The sequence below is a fragment of the Dreissena polymorpha genome, chromosome 4 (genome assembly GCF_020536995.1).
Source record: "Dreissena polymorpha isolate Duluth1 chromosome 4, UMN_Dpol_1.0, whole genome shotgun sequence".
Lineage (NCBI taxonomy): Eukaryota > Metazoa > Mollusca > Bivalvia > Myida > Dreissenidae > Dreissena > Dreissena polymorpha.
This window is the reverse complement of record NC_068358.1, coordinates 56,444,418-56,465,853: the sequence shown is the minus strand read 5'-3', so window position 1 is coordinate 56,465,853 and position 21,436 is coordinate 56,444,418. Positions and strand designations below refer to the sequence as shown.

At 34.6% G+C, this 21,436-nt stretch overlaps 1 protein-coding gene and 2 non-coding genes across 10 annotated transcripts in view; 1 reads left to right on the top strand and 2 right to left on the bottom strand.

Annotated features, from left to right (window-relative positions):
* Positions 1–21,436, bottom strand: part of LOC127878913 (uncharacterized) — a 134,738-nt gene that overhangs the window by 1,038 nt on the left and 112,264 nt on the right. For 7 of the 8 annotated variants that reach the window (XM_052425455.1, XM_052425453.1, XM_052425459.1 and 4 more), the window contains 12 exons: positions 19,309–19,329; positions 14,319–14,465; positions 13,581–13,795; positions 13,046–13,184; positions 11,193–11,246; positions 10,363–10,496; positions 7,367–7,501; positions 6,823–6,959; positions 5,020–5,159; positions 3,773–3,895; positions 2,878–2,955; positions 966–1,113 (listed from right to left, as the gene is read on the bottom strand). In XM_052425455.1, coding sequence (XP_052281415.1) covers positions 966–1,113; positions 2,878–2,955; positions 3,773–3,895; positions 5,020–5,159; positions 6,823–6,959; positions 7,367–7,501; positions 10,363–10,496; positions 11,193–11,246; positions 13,046–13,184; positions 13,581–13,795; positions 14,319–14,465; positions 19,309–19,329 — 1,471 coding nt within the window. The remainder of the gene's footprint in view (positions 1–965; positions 1,114–2,877; positions 2,956–3,772; positions 3,896–5,019; positions 5,160–6,822; positions 6,960–7,366; positions 7,502–10,362; positions 10,497–11,192; positions 11,247–13,045; positions 13,185–13,580; positions 13,796–14,318; positions 14,466–19,308; positions 19,330–21,436) is intronic. The other variant, XM_052425458.1, reaches the window with a different exon arrangement.
* On the bottom strand, positions 14,762–14,834 carry Trnat-ugu (transfer RNA threonine (anticodon UGU)). The gene has a single exon. It is a non-coding gene; the product is annotated as a tRNA-Thr (tRNA).
* On the top strand, positions 16,800–16,871 carry Trnat-cgu (transfer RNA threonine (anticodon CGU)). Its single transcript has one exon. It is a non-coding gene; the product is annotated as a tRNA-Thr (tRNA).

Sequence of the window (21,436 nt, the reverse complement as noted above, 5' to 3'; positions counted from 1 at the left end):
TCAAGAGTGGGAATTGACCCGAGACCTCCTCGGATCAAGTTGACTTATTGTGAGAATAGCCAAGAATTATTATGAAGGATGATGATGTATTTTGTTGTAATAGAGAACTAATCAAGGACTTCTCATGATTGTTGCATGTGAGTATTGAAGAAAACATGAGATGTGTTTGTCAGAAACACAATGCCCCCTATTGCGCCGCTTTGAAATAAAATTTCAATATATCATTAGGCAGGTTTACAAATTATCTCCCTTTTAAAGCTTATTACTTCTCTTGGATTGTATTTTATGACTTTTGACCTTGAAGGATGACCTTGACCTTTCACCACTCAAAATGTGCATCTTCATGAGATACACATGCATGCCAAATATCAAGTTGCTATCTTCAATATTGCAAAAGTTATGGCCAATGTTACAGTTTTCGGATGGACTCACAGACTGACAGACTTACAGACTGACAGACGGACTCACTGACAGTTCAACTGCTATATGCCACCCTACCGGGGGCATAAAAATCACTGGATGCTTTTATAACTGATATTTTATCAAATATAGTAAATTATGGTTTTATATTTCCTGGTTGAAATATTTGGAATTTATAATTTACAAAAGAATTGTAAGATATTTAATACTGATATTTTTCATTATTTTTTTAATAAATTAAATAGTTCACCTTGACTCATGAACAATAATTATTAGCCATCGGCCATACTGTGCCAATACAAGCATATTATGGACCCAACTTTGTACTACGTATACCCCCAATGTGATCCCATCATGTTGGAATGTACCCAAGCAGGTTATCATTTTTAATACACCACTCATGTGGGGCTCAAAATTATAACACAGATTTTTACAAGCAAACTCTGTGTTAGTTATTGCTGAACCAATGTTTACTTTACACATCAAATTAACAATGAAATTTCTATATAACCACACAGAGAACAAGCACAAAAATTGCTGAATACCTTTGGTGTAGTCTTTCTCAGCCAGTTCAAACTGTTGGGTGGAGGCGTACAGGTTACCGCGGTTGAGATACATGTGTGCTGAGTAGGGACTCAGCTTGATGGCAGCCCGGAAATCATCGAGAGCCCCCTTAGAGTCCTTCAGTAGAACCTGCAGGATACACAAGGCAAATGAAGACACACGGAAAAGTGGACACAAATAGTTCCCAGTCTATGGTGTTAAAGCTGAAGCTTAAGTTTTTGATAGTGAGAAATTATAAGATTTTGTTTAAACCTATTTATTTTGGCTTGATTTCATCAAAAGCATATTGCTTATTGAGATAATCTCAAATTCTGTTCCTAGGAAGAACCAGTACTTGGTGTATATTGAAAAAATCTTCATAAAGCTAATTGATTGGAGAACAAACCAGAACTCATGGTGGCTAGGCAGACACCATAGCAACTATGCCCATGCAATGTGAAATGATTGCAAAGCCTGAAACTTCTAAAATAGTTTTTTTATCATTTCGCAAACAATAACTAAACTAAAAATATGTCAGGAGGACAAAGATGCCCCCGCTATATTTCACTGGATTCAGAAACAAGCGTTGTTTGCCACACATAATGTGAACATTAATACATTATGTATGTGCCAGTAATTTGTAACTGTTGCTTTTGCTTTGTATAAAGCCTTAACCACATTGACATTGACCTCTAAATTGGTACATGTAACATGTCCTCTTAAAGAAATAGAGCTAAAAGTCACATGAACATCTACTACTTCTAATACCCCATATAATACCCCCATATAATACCCCCAAATATACTATTCACAAACTTATGTGCCCCATTTGACCTTGACCATGACCCAAATAGTTGTTTTACTCAACAAATCATCCACTTGATATGGTTATTTCAATTTTTATTGAAATCCCATAATGCACAACAAAGTTATTAGCAATATTATGCACAAACTTCAATTGTTCACAGTGACCTTGTCAAGCAACATACATGGTCCTGCTAGCAACATGTTGTCTTGATATAATGATCATTGGTCCAAATTATTCCAAATTTCCATCAGACAACACACAAACGTATGGGCTTAGTACAAACATATACTTTCACTATATACATACCAATATGCAAAAACAGATTTGATAACCAGTCCGAGAACACTCAAGATTATGATTGCAACAATATCCAATTGCCCAATTATCAATGGCGTTTTTGGTTATCAATGTACAAGCTGATGCACTTTAATGAATTTTTCATAGATATAACAGTATAACAGTGCTACACACTAATAATTGAAAAAAAATTAAATAATATAAAATAATAATAAAAATAAATAATAATAATAATAATAATAAACAATAATAAGAAATACAAATTTTTTATTAAGAAATAGCAAATACAAAATACATATTAACAAAATGTTGTCATATTTGTTATCATATATCAACATTTTCAGAAAAATGACATTTTACAACAAAACACTTGATTAACCTAATATCTCTTAAAAATAGTGAAATATTTGTATGCGTTTAGTTTAGACTGATTTAACTGTAACATGCGTTATAATGACCATAAAATCAAGCTGGTTATAGCCTTGTTTGGTAAGTAAGGACCAACACATAAATGCAGCTTATATTTGTACACTAAGGCAATGAGCCCTGCTCCTGTGAAATGGGGTTAATTGATCAGCGTTAAGTGTCATCCCAGATTAGCATATGGCTCCCCACACGCTAGTTACGGACGACATTTTCCACTTGTATGGTATTTTTTGTATTAACAAAAATCCAGTTTTGGTGAAAAATGTCATTCCTGATTATTCTGTGCGGACTGCACAGGCTAATTTGGGAAGACACTACGCACATGCATTAAACCCCTTTTTCAGAGAGCACAGCTTAAATAGAGATATCAGTGATGTTCTTACCCTGGTGATAGCCCTGTTAAGGAGTGCAGACTCGTCCTTGGGGTTGTACTTCACTGTTTTATTGTAGCTGTCAAGGGCCTGCAAGATCATTTAGTGCTTATGTTTCAGGAATAAAAACTGATTGAGTACAGCATGTCATATTGGGTAGAGATCGATAGCAATTATTATGGATTATGATTCACAACATAGCATGGCAAAAAGCAAAGTAAACGAGAGTACTCAATATTGCCTTCCAGATACCTTATCCTAGATGACCTACATGATGATATGCTGCAATGTTTGACATATTGATAACATTTTTCAAGAACGTTGTTCTATTCAATATGCTGCTGTCTGTAAATCACAAAATGTATATCATAGTTTATAAATTTCCATGAGCAGTAGCAATTCAATTTATTCATTGCTGAGTTTTTGTATTAAAAATTTATTGTTGGACTCATAACAGAATAAATATTTCTGTATGTCTTACAAAGGCTCTGCATTTCAAGAAACATCACATTTAAACATGAAATAAATTGATCTCATTCAAAGGGACCATTGATTTTTTAGTAAATAATTTTTGCAAAACTAGTGTCTTTGACGAGGTGAAATTTATTTAAGTGCAAGAAATATCAAATGTGATGTACACTACACATGGTGTTCTAATATTGTAACAGTAATCTTATTTTTCTTAACATGAGTGAACATTTGACAGACAAAAAATTGTTTTAACATTAAAACAAACAATGACATTGGATTATTTATTTATTAATTTATTTTTATCATGTTTTTTTTTTTTTGGGGGGGGGGGGGGGTATACAAATATATTAAGTCCATAGCATTGAAAGAGAAAATGTGATTAATTCTCAAGGTGACACTGTCTGTATTCAGCAGAAAAAAGTCAGTACCACCATACCTGTGAGAAGTGTCTGGTATGGAAGTACACGTTGCCAGCGTTAAAGTGGGCTAGCGCGTATGTTGGGTCTAACTCCAAGGCCAACTTGTAGTCTCGAACTGCATTCACATGGTCTCCCATGAACTGACAAGGAAAAACAATAATTCAAAACAACAGTTTTAAATTATGTAATAGCAGATATACCCTCTCAAATATTGTTTTCATAATTTTCTATTTGCACATCTAGTAGTTACCTATCCAGGAAACAGACACAAACGTGTAACAATAACAATAAGTCTTAGCATGCTATCAATGTAAAATTAATAGTTTTAAACTAATTAACGATGAAATTTTAATTCTTTAAGATAATAAACATTAAACATATAGCTAAAGTATTCACAATTCTAAACAATGGACTTTTAATGATGGTTATTAATGAAGACTGATATTCAGGTAAGTAACAAATGAGGTTACAGCTTAAGATTCTTTACTGGCCCATTTCTATCTCTACCTAGCACATCAGCAGTTCAGCACTTGGAGTTCCCCCCAAATCCCTTACATGTGCGTACCTGGTGTATTACTCCCTGATTGGTTAGCAGTTCAGCCCCAGTGTTCACCTAAATCCCTTAAATCTGCCTACCTTGTGTTTGTCTTCCCCATTGGTATGCAGTTAAGCCACTGGTTTTCACCTAAATCCCTTAAATCTGCATTCATTTTGCATGACTTCCTGATTGGTGAGCAGTTTGGTCCTTGAGGTCCCTTACATTTGTCTACCTGGTGTATGACTCCCCAATTGGTGAGTTATTCTTAAGTGGGGTTCACCTAAATCCCTTACATCTGCCTACATGTGTTTGACTCCCCCATTGGCGAGTAATTCTGCGGTGGGGTTCACCTAAATCCCTTACATCTACCTACCTGGTGTATGACTCCATGATTGATTAGCAGTTCAGCCCTTGGGGTCCACCTTAAATCCGCCTATATTGTGCATGACTCCCCGATTGGTGAGGAGTTTAGCCCTAAGGGTTCACCTAAATCATTGCTTCGCGACACATGAGCCTACCTGGTGTATGACGATTGGTTAGCAGTTCTGTTGTGGGGTTCACCTTAATCCCTTACATGTGCCTACCTGGTGTATGACCCCCCGGTTGGTTAGCAGTTCTGCTGTGGGGTTCACCTAAATCCCTTACACGAGCCTACCTGGTGTATGACCCCCCGGTTGGTTAGCAGTTCTGCTGTGGGGTTCACCTAAATCCCTTACATGAGCCTACCTGGTGTATGACCCCTCGGTTGGTTAGCAGTTCGGCTGTGGGGTTCACCTTCACTGCGTGGTTGATGTCCTGGAAGGCTGCAAACGTGTCACTCATCTGCAGGTTTATAATGGACCTGCCTTCCAGGGCTGGCTTGTAGTCTGCAACAACAACATACATAGTATGGAATATCAAGGCTTTATTTGCCTGTTGTAATGGGGACCTTTTGCCCTCAGTTTTTTGGGGAAACAAATAAAAAATCAGTTTGAATAAATGAATTATTTTTTGAGGAATGTTGAACGGAATTTTCAGGCACACAGATCAATACTGTAATATTCCACAGAATAATGATGCACAATCACACTGCTTTAAAATACTAGAGCTTTGTCACAGACATGACGTATATCACCACATGCTGCATTGACACAAAATATTTTGCATGCTGTCTTCACAAAATATGAGAAGCTAATTTATGGCGATTTTTAAGAATTATTATGCCATTATCATTTATAGCCATTTTGACCTTTGAACTCTTCAATTCTTTCACATGGAACGCCGTCTATGACTTTGAACAAAATTAATGTACAGAGTTATTTTAATATCTCACAATGAATGACATAGTTATGGCTCGAAAAAAGCTCATTTATGACCATTTTTTACTTTTGAACTCCAAGTGTTACCTTGACCTTGGAGATATTGACGTAATTCTTTCACATGACACACCCTAAATTAATGATTGTGAACAAATGTACTGAGTAATTTTAAAATCTCACAATGAATGACATAGTTATGGCCCAGACAAGATCATTTATGGCCATTTTCACTTTAACTCAAAGTGTGACTTTGACATTGGAGATATCGACGTAATTCATTTCGCATGACACACCGTCCATTGATTGTGAACAAATGTACCAAGTAATCTTAAAATCTCACATTGAATGACATAGTCATGGCCCGGACAAGATCATTTATGGCCATTTTTGATCTTTGAACTCAAAATGTGGCCTTGATGTTGAAGATATCGACGTTATTCTTTTGCATGACAAACCGACCAATGATGGTGAACAAATGTGGCAAATGATTTAAAAATCTCACAATAAACGATATAGTTATGGCCCAGGACAAGCTTGTTTATGGCCATTTTTGACATTTGAACTCAAAGTGTGACTTTGACCTTGGAGATATTGAAGTAATTCTTTTGCATGACACACCCTTCAATGATGGTGAACAAATGTGCCAAATGATTTTAAAATCTCACAATGAACGACATAGTTATGGTCTGGACAAGCTCATTTATGGCCATTTTTGACATTTGAACTCAGAGAGTGATCTTCACCTTGGAGATATCAATGTAATTCTTTCGCATGACACACTGTCCAATGATAGTGAACAAATGTGACAAATGATTTTAAAGTCTCACAATAAATGACAGAGTTATGGCCCTGACAAGCTCATTTAAGGGCATACTGACCTTTGAACTCCAAGTGTGACCTTGACCTTGGAGATATAGACGTACTTCTTTTGGCATGACACACCGCCTTATGATGGTGAACAAATGTACCAAGTCATTTTAAAATCTAACAATAAATGACATAGTTATGGTCCGGACAAACTTTCAGTTTAAAACACACTAAGTGACCTCATGACCTAGTTTTTAAGCGGGCATGACCCATATTCAAACTTGACCTAGACATCATCTAGATACAACTTCTTACCAAGTTTCCTATATAATGGGGGTATAATAATGTGTCAACTTAACAAACAGCCACATGTTGCTGATAGGATGCTTTTAAAACTCCAAAGACTAAAACTATCCATGCTTACTTGGTTTCATATCAAGAGCGGTTGTGAACTGACGCCAGGCCTGCATGAAGTGTCCAGCCACCTGCAGTGTGTAGGCCAAGTTCACGCGAGCAGGAAGGTTCATTGGGTCCAGACGTAACACTCTCTCATAGTCCCGCCTGTTGTAAAGTTAGTACATTCATTAATATGATAACAACAAAATGGGACAGAGGTATTGTTCCAGTAACTTCTTGTTTAAAAGTTGAACCATATTAAGGCATACAATGATGATTCTTATCATAATATTTATCTCCGTACAATGCCAGTATGCTTCTATAAATTGTTATCCATGCAATAAAGATTAGGTTTACAGATTCCAAAAACATATATTCAGGCTACCAATGTTTTGCCATCAACAAACTGTTCTAAATGGACAATTATGTTCTAAGAGAATGTTTAAGTCACACTAAAAGTACAAAATGTATAAGCCCTTTTCAAACTTTTTTTAAATTCCTAACATAAAGCCTTCAGTGAAAAATTGGTGATATGCTAGTGAAAACAATCCAAGACAAACGATTTCCCATACATAGCGTATCTAAGTCCCTGCTCGTGGCCGTAGTCCATGTAGACATTGCCGCGAGCAATAATACCATCAAGGAAGAATGGCTGACTCTTCACACACAGTGTGAACGTCTTCACAGCTTCCTGGAGCTGACCAAGTCTGAAATAGAGCAATTGAAATCAGTTGTAAATAAAAGCCTGTTTTAAAATCTCTTTTCATTTATATGACAAACCCTTGAATATGGGATATTGTAATCTTGGAAACAGGTATCCTGCTTTGTACACAATGCAGCTGGCCCTTATCCACTGTGATAAATGCACAACTGAGATTGGAACTGTGTACGATACAAATGATAACTCAGTTGGGAGAAAAGAATTCAGAAAAAGATACGAGATTTGATGTTTGATCAATTCACTGAACCTTATACCATGTAGAGCGGCCAGACATTCATTACACTGGGCCTTAAATTTCAATGACCCTATTAACTCTAAGTATTCGAACACTTTAAAATAATTAATTTTTTTGTGTCCGAAAATTTAGATACGAAAAATATTTAAAAAATAGAGGTGTCCAAAAATTAAGAGACAAATATTAAGGTGTCCGAAAAATTATTATTATATTGAAATATATGCAATAAATCGATGTTCAATAATTTTCTTGTCATAACTCTTCTTTTTCTGCTTAAAAAATAAATACAACTTCACAGCTTTGCTAACCTGTGCCTGAAATGATATAGAACAATAACGTAAAAACAGAAAACATTCTGCTTCCTTCATAGGACGACATTGTTTCAAATGCTGTTGGGTAAATCAATTACTTTCTACTGGTAAACATTATCCAATTACACGAATGTTATGGTCCATTGCCCTCAGGCATGAATCTGCAAGGTTTTATGACCATAATACCGTTGTAAAAATCCATGATAAGTGTCGCAAGATAAGCGAAAAAGGGCTGAAGTCTGTAGAAAAGCGTGGTAAAATATACTGTCCGAAAATTAAGAGACATTTAATAATGGACGAAAACCTGTATGTCCGAAAATTAAGAGTCGCGAAAAATAATTTTTTTCGCTAAAAAAGAGGGTGTCTGAAAACTTAGTGTCTGAAAACTTAGAGTTATTACGGTAATAATTGCTTATCTGCAAATATAGCTTTCATGGGTTAATAGTCACATATAAGAATAGCAACTAGTTGTTTACAGGCCAATAAACAAAAATGGTTAAAATTATTTTTATTCCAACATGATACGAAAATATATTATTTTGCTACAAAAGTAATAGCAATAATTTACTATGCTGTGCTATGCAATCAAAATAATTCAAGGTAACCTAAAGCTTTCTTTCCATTGCAAACTAGTAAAAATGTAGGTCGCTAGAAGCTTTACTGAATTTGCAAACTAATGAAATCACAGAAGATCATTAGAAACTTTACTTAATTTGCAAACCAGTAAATTCACATAGGGTCAATAGGAGCTTTACTTAATTTGCAAACCAGTGAAATGACACAGGGTCATTAGAAGATATACCTACCGTATCGTTCAGGGTATAAGACATAACAAAAATTACCTGCGACTTATTTGCCGAAGCGTCTTATTTATGGACAAAAATAAGAACAGGAAAAACAGAATATCATTTTTTTAAATTCAGAATTCCAAAAATGCGTGAGTGACAATCATTACCGGTAATTTGATGGCTATTTTCATTTAACAACTGCATTTAACACGGAAATCAGTTGAAGGAGACTGATTTTACTTTGTAGCTGGAAATGTGCTTTTAATGCATAATATTATCAAAAAAATTTTTTGACACATAAAGCGTTTAAAAAAAATTATATTTCATTCATAACAAATATAACACAAGTATCAATGTTCCGCTAAATTCCCAAATCAGAATAATAATTTGTAATCTGAAACACACTTCCGATTTTTTATGTTAACACGAACGTTTACAAATGCTTCCAATATACAGTCATCATGTATATTTCCTGACAAAAGTACGCCAAAATTATGCGGCAAAGTAAAAGGTCAAAGTATACGCATGGAAAGTGTGCGTGTATTGATTCAAACTTTGTAGCACAGAGAATTATATTGAATTCTGTTGATATCGGTTTAAAGTTTCTTTGGTATTTTTTAACACAATTATATTGTGATAAATTTGATATTTCCTCAAAATTAATTTCAAATCAAACACACCGTATCTTTATCGTTATGCTCTTTTAGTTCAGTAATTATTGAAACAGTAATTGTACTGTATACTTATTAAGGAGAACATCTGGACAGAACTGGATTAATTGTTGGGCATTATGAACACATGCATAGCAGGTCTACTGACCTATTGTGTAGACTGCTGTCTGATGTATTTTGACAAAAGGGATTAACATGTGTGAATGCCACTCTGCCCATTTGGTCCATAATTACCGGTAATACATTGTTTTAAATGTCATTATTTTAATCAATACATTCTTATAAATATAATGGAACAAAATAAATTAAGTGATGAACTGAATGAATGCAATCACTTTGACTAGGCATCTTCGATCTAAAATCAATCATAATAGAAAATTCTAATTTTCATAGATGAACATTTTGAATGCATATTTGGGATTATTTCAGCATGGAATATGTGCGTCGTATACGCCGATGCGTCTTATATGTGGAAAATTTTTGTAAAATGTTAAACAAATTGGGGATGCATCTTACATTCCGGTGCGACATATCACCTGAAAAATACAGTACTTTGCAAACCAGGGTAACAAAAAAAATTCTTTGCAAAAAAAGAACAAGAACAAAAATAAGAAATAACCTTCACTTTTTTCCAAACCAGTGAACTCCCAAAGGGTCATTAGAACCATTACTTACTTTGCAAACCAGTTAAATAACCAAGGGTTACTTGAAACTTAACTTTGTTTGCAAACCAGTCAAGTAAAGGTCACTTGAAGCTTCAATTTCTTTCCAAACAAATTTAATAATCTCAGGTAACTAGAAACTTGACTTTCTTTGCAACCCATCATGAATCCTTTACTTACTTGTGATAGCAGAGACCGAGAGAATGAAGGATCTTGTGATCATTTGGACTGATGTTGGCAGACAGTTGGAAGTCATAGAGCGCATTCTGGAAGTCTTTCTTCTCAAAGTACAGAAGACCACGGTTTATTAGCACCTGTCAACAAGACAACCCCAAACAAAACTTGAGATTTGGGTACATATATGTATGTTTATATAAGCAATCTCAAAACACTTAATTCACCAACATTATTGCTGTATGTGTAATATCCATATGTGATACATGTGTATAACAAAAACATAATTCCATATAAGTGTTTTTAAATGCATATAATTCAATTTGTAATCTGAATTATTGCAAAGTTTTATGGTTAACCTAAAGTTGACAAGAACAGTTTGCATGTATTTCCTGTAAATCCTTTGTACTGATTAAAAGCATGGGAAAATTAGACTTCATGAACAACATCATTCTTCCTCAGGGAAAGCATGGGCTTTACTATTTGATAGCTAAATAAAAATGTTGTAGCACAGAAAACACTGAAATCTTTACTTTTGGCGAAATTGGAAGTGCATTTTTTTTTACAAATGTTGAAGTTTTTGTTCTATATTGAAGTCATTTACGCTGTATCTACAGAGCTTTGGTCATAAAGAAAGGTCAGTATTGATCTGTTCCATGTACAATAAATGTATACATCTTCAAGTGGGGGTGGCGTGTTTTCTGTTGCCTATGTGCTGATTTACGGACAAAAAAGACCAATAGAATGACAGACTGACAGATGGACAAATGCAAAACCATCTTCCTCCACTTCAGCGAAAGGGGGCATAATAATGTATTAAATATGTCTGAGCAAACCTTCAACTTCAGTGAGTCACCAATAAGCAGGACTATTCCATAGTCAGTCAGCGCCTGAAAAGAAAAAAGTAAGGAAAACAGTGTCACAATAGGACAGGTTTTCAAATAGCATTTAACATGATTTTGATATTTGTAATATGGTTCAATTGAAGCACAAAAAGCAACAATAAATTTTTAAAAGAAAAATATCTGTTTTGATAAAATATTTGTTTTTAATAAATAGCTTGATGATAATTCAGCTTAGTCATATTCTTTGGTATTGCTTGGGGGAATGAATGGTATAAATCTGTTACAAGATGTGATACTACGAGTAAACTTGAATCGAGCCTGAGCTTTGCTTTTGCCCAATATTTTGATGCTATCAAGCTAAAATAAATAGGTTTAAACTAAATTAAACTTAACTGATTTACTGAACCTGTATCAAACTAGAGTACTGGGATAACTAATAACCTTCTAGCAGTAACAAATTACAAGGTCTTGTTTGTTAAGTTGTTCATGAAGAATCCTAAGTTATGAGGGTACAATAATATATCACACTTAAACATATGAAGTTGGACAACTTTTAATGCTGGTAAAGATTAAGCAAATGAAGCAATGCTCTCTGCCCATATAAATAACCTGTGCTTTACCATACCCTGCCACTAAGAAGGCATGTAAATGAACAAGAACTCTGTGGTCGGAGACAGATGCCCCCCCCCCCCCCCTACCCCCCTACACCAAACAGGGCCTGGACACCCATCAATCAATCTGTTGATGACATATCAAAAGGAAATCAATTTAACACTCAATATCACAGTGACCTTGACCTTTGAACTAGTGACCCCTATTTCAATAGGGATCATCTAGTCTGTCCAAGGCCAAAGCACTGTGAAGTATCAAGTCAATTGGTAAATTCATAGACGAGTTAGTGATCAGAAACAATTTTCACACTTATAGTGACAGTGACCTTTGATTTAGTGACCCCAATCTCAATAGGAGTCATCTACTCTCCAAAGCATTATGCACTTTGGAAGTATCAAGCAAATTAGTAAATTGTTGGTGAGTTATTGATGGGAAACTATTTTCACACTTTTTGTGACAGTGACTTTTGACCTTGTGATCCCAATTTTAATAGGGGTCATCTGGTGTCCAGGCCAATGAATATGTGAACTATGAGGCCAATCTGTCATTTCGTTGTCAGGTTATTGAATGGAAAAGATTTTCGGACTTATTGTTTCAGTGACATTGACCTTCCACATAATGACCCCAATTTCATTAGGTGTCATCTACCGTCCAAGGCCAATGCAAATGTGAAGTATCAAGCCAAGAGGTGAATTTGTGACGAGTTTTTGATCGGAACAATTTTCACTTATTGTGACAGTGACCTTGACCTTTAACCAAGTGACCCCAATATCAATAGAGGTCATCAAGTGTCCAAGACCATTGCACATGGGAGTATAAAGCCAATCAGTCAATTGGTTGATAAGTTATTTATGGGAAACAATGTTCACACTTATTGTGACAGTGACCATCACCTTTCACCTAGTGACCCCAATTTAAATAGGGGTCATCCACTGTCCAAGGCCAATGCACATGTGAAGTATCAAGCTAATTGGTCAATATATTGACAAGTTATTGATTGGAAACGAACTGGTTTACCAACGGACTGACTGACTGACCAATATCCAGCAAAACAATATGCCCCCTCTTCTTCCAAGGGGGGAATAAAAAACGGCCTTGTTTAAAAGATTGTTATCCTTAAAGAGACGAATACAATTTAATTGTGTATGCATAATGATACAAAAATGTTGGATGCAAAAACTGTGGATTGTACTCCATAAAACTAGCCTAAAAATACAAGCAGTCATCCCTACCTTCTGGTAGTCTCTGTTCTCTTGATAGCAGACTGCCCTGTTGAAGTAGGCAAGGGCGCACGTGCTGTCAATACCAGCTGCCTTGCTCAGGTCCCATATGGCCAACTCATAAGCCTTGATATGGTACTTCAGAGCTCCCCTAGTTTAAACATTTAGGATACTGGGTTAGAGTTGAACAAGGATAGGTTGATTTATTTGTACATATCTGGTGGAAACATTGAGGATACTTGGTAAACCAACACAAATCGTCAATTTATTTGCTATGTACACCCCTAGTGGAAACATTGAGGATACTTGGTAAACCAACACAAATCGTCAATTTATTTGCTATGTACACCCCTAGTGGAAACATTGAGGATACTCGGTAAACCAACACAAATCGTCAATTTATTTGCTATGTACACCCCTAGTGGAAACATTGAGGATACTTGGTAAACCAACACAAATCATCAATTTATTCGCTATGTACATCCCTAGTGGAAACATTGAGGATACTTGGTAAACCAACACAAATCGTCATTAAATCCTTCATTACCTATAAAGGTAAGCCCGAACACTCTTGGGCTGCAGCTTAATGGCCTCGTTGCAGTTGAGGATGGCCTTGGTGTAGTTGCCCTTGCTGCCGTAGAAGCAGGCCCGCGATAGGTAGGCCTGGAAGATGGTGGGATTGAGGGCCAATGCTCGGTTGAAGTCCTGGATACCCTTTGACATCTTCAGCTTCATGCGGGCCATGCCTCGCTGATACAGGGCCTGTCAATGAAGCAGCAATGTCATCACAATAAACATCATTATTGCAATCGTTGTCATCATCATCAACATCAACCTCATCATCATCAGCAGCAGCAGAAGCTGCAGCAGCAGCAAAAACGCATCTGCTTTTCTTCTTTATCTTCACAATCTAAATATCTGCACTGTTGACAACATGGTCAATATTTAGTATTCATCGACTTCATCATTTCCATCGTCATGTTTGATAATAAGATCACCAATATGATAACAATCTTTCTCTCGTCATTTTCATCGAAACCATAATTGCCATAGTACTGACATTACAATCATATTCAATACAATCCTTATCAATAGCATCATTACAATAATAGTAATTAAGATAACAAACATCATAGTGATGTGAAACAATACTCATACCAATCGAGACCAATATTTTGTTTAAACAATGTCATAATAGTATGATTCCACATATGTGCATGTATTGAGAGTATGATTGCACATAACTGCATGTATTGCACCAAGTCCACCACACCCCATAACCCACCTCAGCCATATTCGGGTTCAGTTTGATGGCGTCTGTGAACGCGTCAAGGGCCTGCGTGAAGTTGTGCAGCTCCATGTGGCACTGACCAATCAGGTAGTGAGTGTCTGCAGCCTCTATGGGCCATGGGTCACGCGCTTTCCAAGGTTTCTGAAGCATTTGCCAAGCAGTGATAAGTTAAACATACATGCATAAGTAGGCAAACGATACAATATGAACGTTTTTTTAAAGTGATTAAAGGCAAATGGCAACATTTCTTTAGAAAATCAAATAACAAGGCAATGTGTGTAAGTACATATGTTTACAGGAATCAATCTCTTTAAGAGATTTGATTTGTTTACAAATCTGATTTCAATAATATTAATAAAAGAGCAAGGGCAAAAAAGGTTTATAATTACAATGTAGAAATAAAAAAAAGAACATTAAATTTTGATAGGACAAAAAAAAGCCTCCAGTGAGGGTCAAACTCACGACCCCTGGTTTACAAGACCAGTGCTCGTACCTCTGAGCTATGGAGGCTGACAATTGGAAGTGCTTTAACAATATTTTAAACAGATGATTGAAACTGTTACACACAATCAATACTCTATAATTGCACAATTGCACAGTATAAATGTGAAAGGCCAATCCATTTTCACAAATATTGTGATGAGGCAAAAAAAAGGTCATTTGTTGCACACAAAAAAGTCATTTGTTTTTACTTACATCGCCTAAATAGTTGGGCGAGTGGGTCCAGACAACTTTTTTTTGTTAACATTTTTTTAACTATTTGCATTTTAACAACAATAGGAAACACCATGCAAAATCTTTCAACTCTCTACTTGATTTTATCTTTATGTAATTTTAGTTCTTTATAATTAAAATACCAAATAAGATTGAATGCGGCAAAAGTGATTGCAAACTTCATAATTATTTAAGTGAATTTAGCAAAAACAATAAAAATCCATAACCTGGAAAACCAAAAAAAAGTTTGGGCTAGGCAGAAAAAATACTGGTCAGTTGGCTTAGTGGAAACAAAACAATTGCTTTTTTAAGACAAAATGCAGATATGTCATACGGAAGGTTTGACATCAAAGAGTTTAAATCCCAAGCACTCTTTGTTCATTGATTTTTTCCCCCACATATGTATGTTGTAGTTCTATGATTGTACATGGCTATATTTATCCATCCTTATTTTTTTTTAAGCATTTCAAATGAACAACTATAAAATTTGTTGAATTGATATCCCACGTCAAATGCTTGCATTGCAAAGCCCAGTACACAAGCACTTACAGAATTATTCATTGATGCACTTTAATCTACAGAACAAGCTTATGATCAGATAATTGTAAGGAAAATGGTGATAGCAGACTCCTTAAAAAGGCGGTGTGCAACAAAATATGTGTGACCTTGATCTTGGCCATAGGGACATGGGTCTTGCATGTGCCGCACTGCCTGATAATAATGAACAATTACATCAGGCCATATGACAATCCCTTCATAAATAGAATAATCCTAACAAAATAAAATATACCAAATAATTTGACCTACGTATGTGACCTTGACCATTGAGACCTGAATTTCACCTGTGGCACATGTGTGATCTTTGACCTCAACAAGTGACCTTTCCTTTGCATCAAGGGTTATGGGTCTTGCATGTGGCTCAGCCCCAGATTATTGGCAACAACTGTGGTGTCATGGTTGTGGCTCATATATTATTGGAGATACAGCTCAAGACAGAAATAATCCCATATAAAAAGGGTATTTTCAAGGAAAAAATGACCATAACTTATTTATTGACAAATTGTTTGCGTCACAATTCAACGTGCATCATCCTTTTATCCATTTACACATTAATATCAAGTTTCAAAGAAATCTGCCTAATTTCCAAGATAAGGCTCCAGACACAAAGTGTAAATTTCTCATGTAAAAAGGACCACAACTCCATTATTAACAAATGGATTGCGAAGGCATTTGACATACATGATCCTCTTATTCATATATACATTCTTACCAATTTTCACTGAAATCAACTAAAGCAGTTCTATTATATGGCTCCAGATAAAAAGTGTTCTGCAAGGAAGGATTGACAACGCCAAAACTTTCGCCCTCCTGCCTATGGCTGGGGATACAGGGTAATTAATATGTTAATGGGATACAGTTTTGATTTAATATTCAGGCTACTTGGAGTTTTAATTTGTCACATTCTGAAGTTAAAACTGAAATTTAAAAAAATAATAACCCATTATTAGTATATAAGGCAAAAAACTTGATTTAATATAAAGAATAATCAGTTAATGTGTACAAATACAAGAAGATAAAGTACATGTTAACATTTGATAGATAACACTTTCATTGCAAGCCATTGCTTCAACAAACTACTAACAAACAATGAACATTCATGGTATGTAGGAAATCTTATCTTTCTATGGTGCCACTACCTTGCCCAGCGCTACATCTTAGATCTGCGCAGATTTGCCCATCTTGTCCAACAGTCTAAAATATGCCTCTATAGCTCAGTGGTAGAGCACTGGTCTCGTAAACCAGGGGTCGTGAGTTCAATCCTCATTGGAGGCACAATGTTTTATTACAAATCACTAGAATTCTCCAAACACTTTTCTATTTATAAATTTACTTATAAACCATGATAATGCGAGTATTTTTAAATTTAAATGTCTAATTTAACATTAATGTGCAACACCAGCTTGACTTATGGTGCTTAATTTCACTAATAAAATTAATGTCAACATTTGCACTATTTAAGTAACATGCATAGCCACTGTATATTACATATTCAATATTCTACATCAGCATGTCATTTTTATGCTTTAATTCATTAAATTGTTAATATATCTAGACAACCTTTAATAAAGTAGTTTCTAAACATGCTAATGTTTTATTCTGCAGAGTCCATCATCTTACATGGTGGAGGATAAACATGCAAAATGAGCCCTATGCAAAAAAATCATTTTTAGGCCACAACAAATTGATCAGATCTTATTAAGATTTGCTGCATCTAAAATTCATAAAATATTTTGTTTTCGTATTCAGCCAGCATGATCTATTTTGCCTTGCATTTGATTTTTCAAAACGGATTTATTGTTTTGGTTAGCCTACATATTTTACGACATAGACTGCTTATTTATTTGTTACACAGTTAATGTGATTTCCAGAACAGTTCAACAACTTTGTACTTGATTACTTTTATTATCCTGCGCATTGCATTCACCGCTAAATATATAAAAGAAACAAATAAAAAATATTTATTTTTATTGCGATTGCTTACTCAAAAGTTAGGAGGCCTTATTCCGTTGCTCAACTATTCAATTTGCTGTGGCTTCAATGTTATTGTTGTTTTTTATATTTCATTACCTGTGACCATGCATTAAGCCAAAGAATAATACACAAAAATGTATAGATAAAAACAGCCTAACCGACTGTTCATATACATGTGCATTGTATCATCTGAAATTGATTTGAAAAGCTTTGTCTAAAGAATAATTATAGAGTTATCAAGATTATTCTGCAACTTGTGAACTCTCTCAGTCCAAATTTCAATCTTGCATAATTTATTGATATTCGTTTTTCTTCCTGCACATATGTCACACATTAAAAATATGTCACACATAGTTTAGGAAAACTAACTGTATTCATTGCAGTATTTTAAAATATTCATGAAGAAAGGGCAGTGTCAAATAAAAGTTGATACTATTAAAATACTTGCAATTTGCTTGCCAATTTGTTGAGTACTTTTTGTTTTGTTGTTGTTTTATTTTAAAATATTAGTTAATGCGCACACCAAATTCTTGTACCATACCTCCTTTTCCAAATGCTAAAAACACAACATGAACAAGCACACCCATAAAACAAACACATTAAAATAAAATGTACAACAAGAGCACCGCATAACGGGTGCCACGCTCGGCTACGGGTGCAGTTTTGAATAAATCAAAGCTTCTCCAAATTATTTTTTTTAAAGGTCACAGTGACCTTGACCTTTGACCTTGTGACCCCAAAATGGGTGTGGCGTGTAGAACTCATCAAGGTGCATCTACATATGAAGTTTCAAAGTTGTAGGTGGAAGCAATTTGATTTTAGATCGAAAGTTCAAAACCTTAACAAAAAGTTAAGGTTTTAGCACGACGCGGACGGCGGACGTCAGACGGCGGACGACACGACGAGCTGGCTATAACAATACCTCAGGTTTTCTCCAAAATCGCCGAGCTAAAAATGGAGCTATATGAAGGTGTGACGTATACTACAGTACATAGTATGATACATATTTGTAATAATTCATAGCATTTTTCCAATTGCAGATAACTGTCAGAATTACAAATAATAAAGATTGTTTGTTTACATGCACTGATTCTTTTGGTATAATTTCTCTCTCTTATAATAATAATTATGTGAATTCCTGGTTTTGATCTCTACATAATGTATCTTCCATCATGCACATGCATACAATTGTCTGCAGTCTGTGCAGGCTTAGCAGGGAGTACACTTTCAGCTTGAAACATTCCATATTCCATATAAGTGTCCTCACTGGCTACACTTAATGAACATGCATTTAGGTTGATCCATGAGTGCGGCTCAATTCTTTTGCTTCGCAAAAAACAAACACAAATAAATCATTTTACAGTTGAAAATACATATTGACAGAAAACCACGCCACATTGACAGAAGCTTTATTCAGCAAGCATTGTCAGTAAATGCTGCAATATTTATGATTACTGTTACTGGATAATAATGAAAGAATTCTCCTTCAACAAATAATACATTTTAATAAATAAGTCCTTATTTATTATAAAAACGCATTACCTTTGTTGAATCTTTATTCCAAATGTTTCAAATTAATCTGTGATTTAATAATTTCTACTATATGTAGTTCTTGTAATTATTTTGTATTTATTTATTTGCATAGGTTTGCAAATATCACATGCTAAGCAAGGCGTTTCTTAGCTGGCACTTTTGATATGATATATTATATGATATAAGCTTTCAACGTGCATCATACCTGCGTTGTAAATTGCTCTTTCTTCAATTTAATTAAAAAAATCTGTTATAAAGAACACAGAAGCAATGTCTATTCCTAAGTGCAAAAAATACCAGTACAAGTAATCTAGTATCTAGTATAACTAGTGACAGGGTAACCTCAGCAGAAAGTTAAAACTTGTGTCCAAATTAAATACTAGTATTTACACATATCATATAAAGTAAAACATGCAGTATACAATCAAGACCATGCCTCTTAATATTCCATACTAAAGTGTTCAAGATCATGATTTAAATATGCATATGAAAAACAATACATATGCAACTCTTTTTAGTGTACTGTACCTAATACACGTGTATGTAATTAAGAATTTACCATGACATATTCAGTTCATAATTATGATTAACTAATTTTAGATTTTACATTTATAATAACTTGTTTAAACATAAAAGGCTAAATTGTTTTAATATTTGAGTACCTTGTATAACATTAATCAGATGCACAGACTTGAACAGTAATATCTCATTGATTTTTCCTATAAAATATATATTCTGACAACTAACCTTTCCCCAAATTACTAATCACTAATGTATCACCAAAATCAAAGAAAAGTAAAACAGTAATAAAAAGGATTTCCATACATGTGCGGTCGATTTGAACTAAAAAGCACACATGAAAACAATTTCATACCCAAACACAGCAAAATTATAAGATACATAATAATAATAATACCGGTAATAATAATATTATTAATAATAATAACAACAATAATCATACAATAACATAGTTGCATGAAAACTGCAATGTGTTGTAATATTTACTAATTTATTCTGTAAGGAAATGAAAAAATCCACATTAAAACACATAACAATTAAGAATGAGGATAATTTATAGCAAACCCTGGATAATAAACTAAATGTCAACCAATACTTGTCAGTCAGAAGCTATGCTTTAAGCACCAAACAACCCCACTTGCATTCAATATATGCAATTTTGAAGAGAGTTTTGTTAAATGGTGCATGCCTCTGGTGAACTTGACCTTTGATCTTAGCAGCTTAGAAATGTATATATCCTGGTTAAATCCTTCTACAGATACTTGAGGATTCAGTTCCCATGTTACAATTCCCTGTGACTTTGACCTCCTACTGGTTGACCTCAAAATTGATTGACCTGCATACTAACTTCAGTGATTGTAGGTCAAAGTATCCTCTAGATATTTTGTTGAAATTGTACAATGTATTGAGAAAACATTTTTCATGTTACAAGCCAGTGACCTTTACCTTTGCCATGTTGATCAAAATCTTAAGAAATCTTGCTTTTCTCTTAAGTAACCAGCATACCAACATAAATGATTACAGGCAAAAAGGTTTTCTGGATATCGTGTTGAAATAAAATGGTCTACAGGTCTAGGGGTCAACCCACCAATGGCCTAACCAACAAACTGGTATTAAAAAACACTCTTGGTTACAAAAACTGAAATAAAGATATTAAACAAATTAAACAAATAGAATATTGACAAACACGCCTTTTAAACCGTTTATGAAATCATTAAATGGGGTGTTTTCTGTGTGTCAGAATCCTAATTTAGATTCTCTATTGGCCTCTTTTGGGGTAAAAAGCTGGAAAAATGTCAATGCCTATGTATTTGAAAAATACTGACATTTGGCTGCTAAATGGAATAAAAACTTTCTTTAAAATCAGTAAGGGTCATCAGCCTTTGTTTGCACATAGCAAGGGCTTAGAAGAACGTTATTTTATCTATTATGAAAATCTGAAAAAGATAGAACAGGTTCTTGTTAAACTCTTGTTTGCAAATAGAAAAGCAATTTTATGCAGTTATACCAATATGAAACAATGAAGTTCGAAACACATGTGGTAACCAAATGTTTTTTTACTGATTTAACCAAAATCTCCAAATATTTTAACACTCCAGATATCCAAGGTATCCATAACTTAACCTTAAGTATACAACTATATTCAAGTATTTTCATGGTTATAAATACATTCTGAATAAATGATTTTGCATTATTTAAGGTAAACTTGTTAATGTGATAACCTTTTCATTGAAATGTGCTTTAAATTATCGTGTGGGTGTTCTACAAAGAACACGAGTGGCATTGTCACAAACATACAATTTTCATTCAATGTT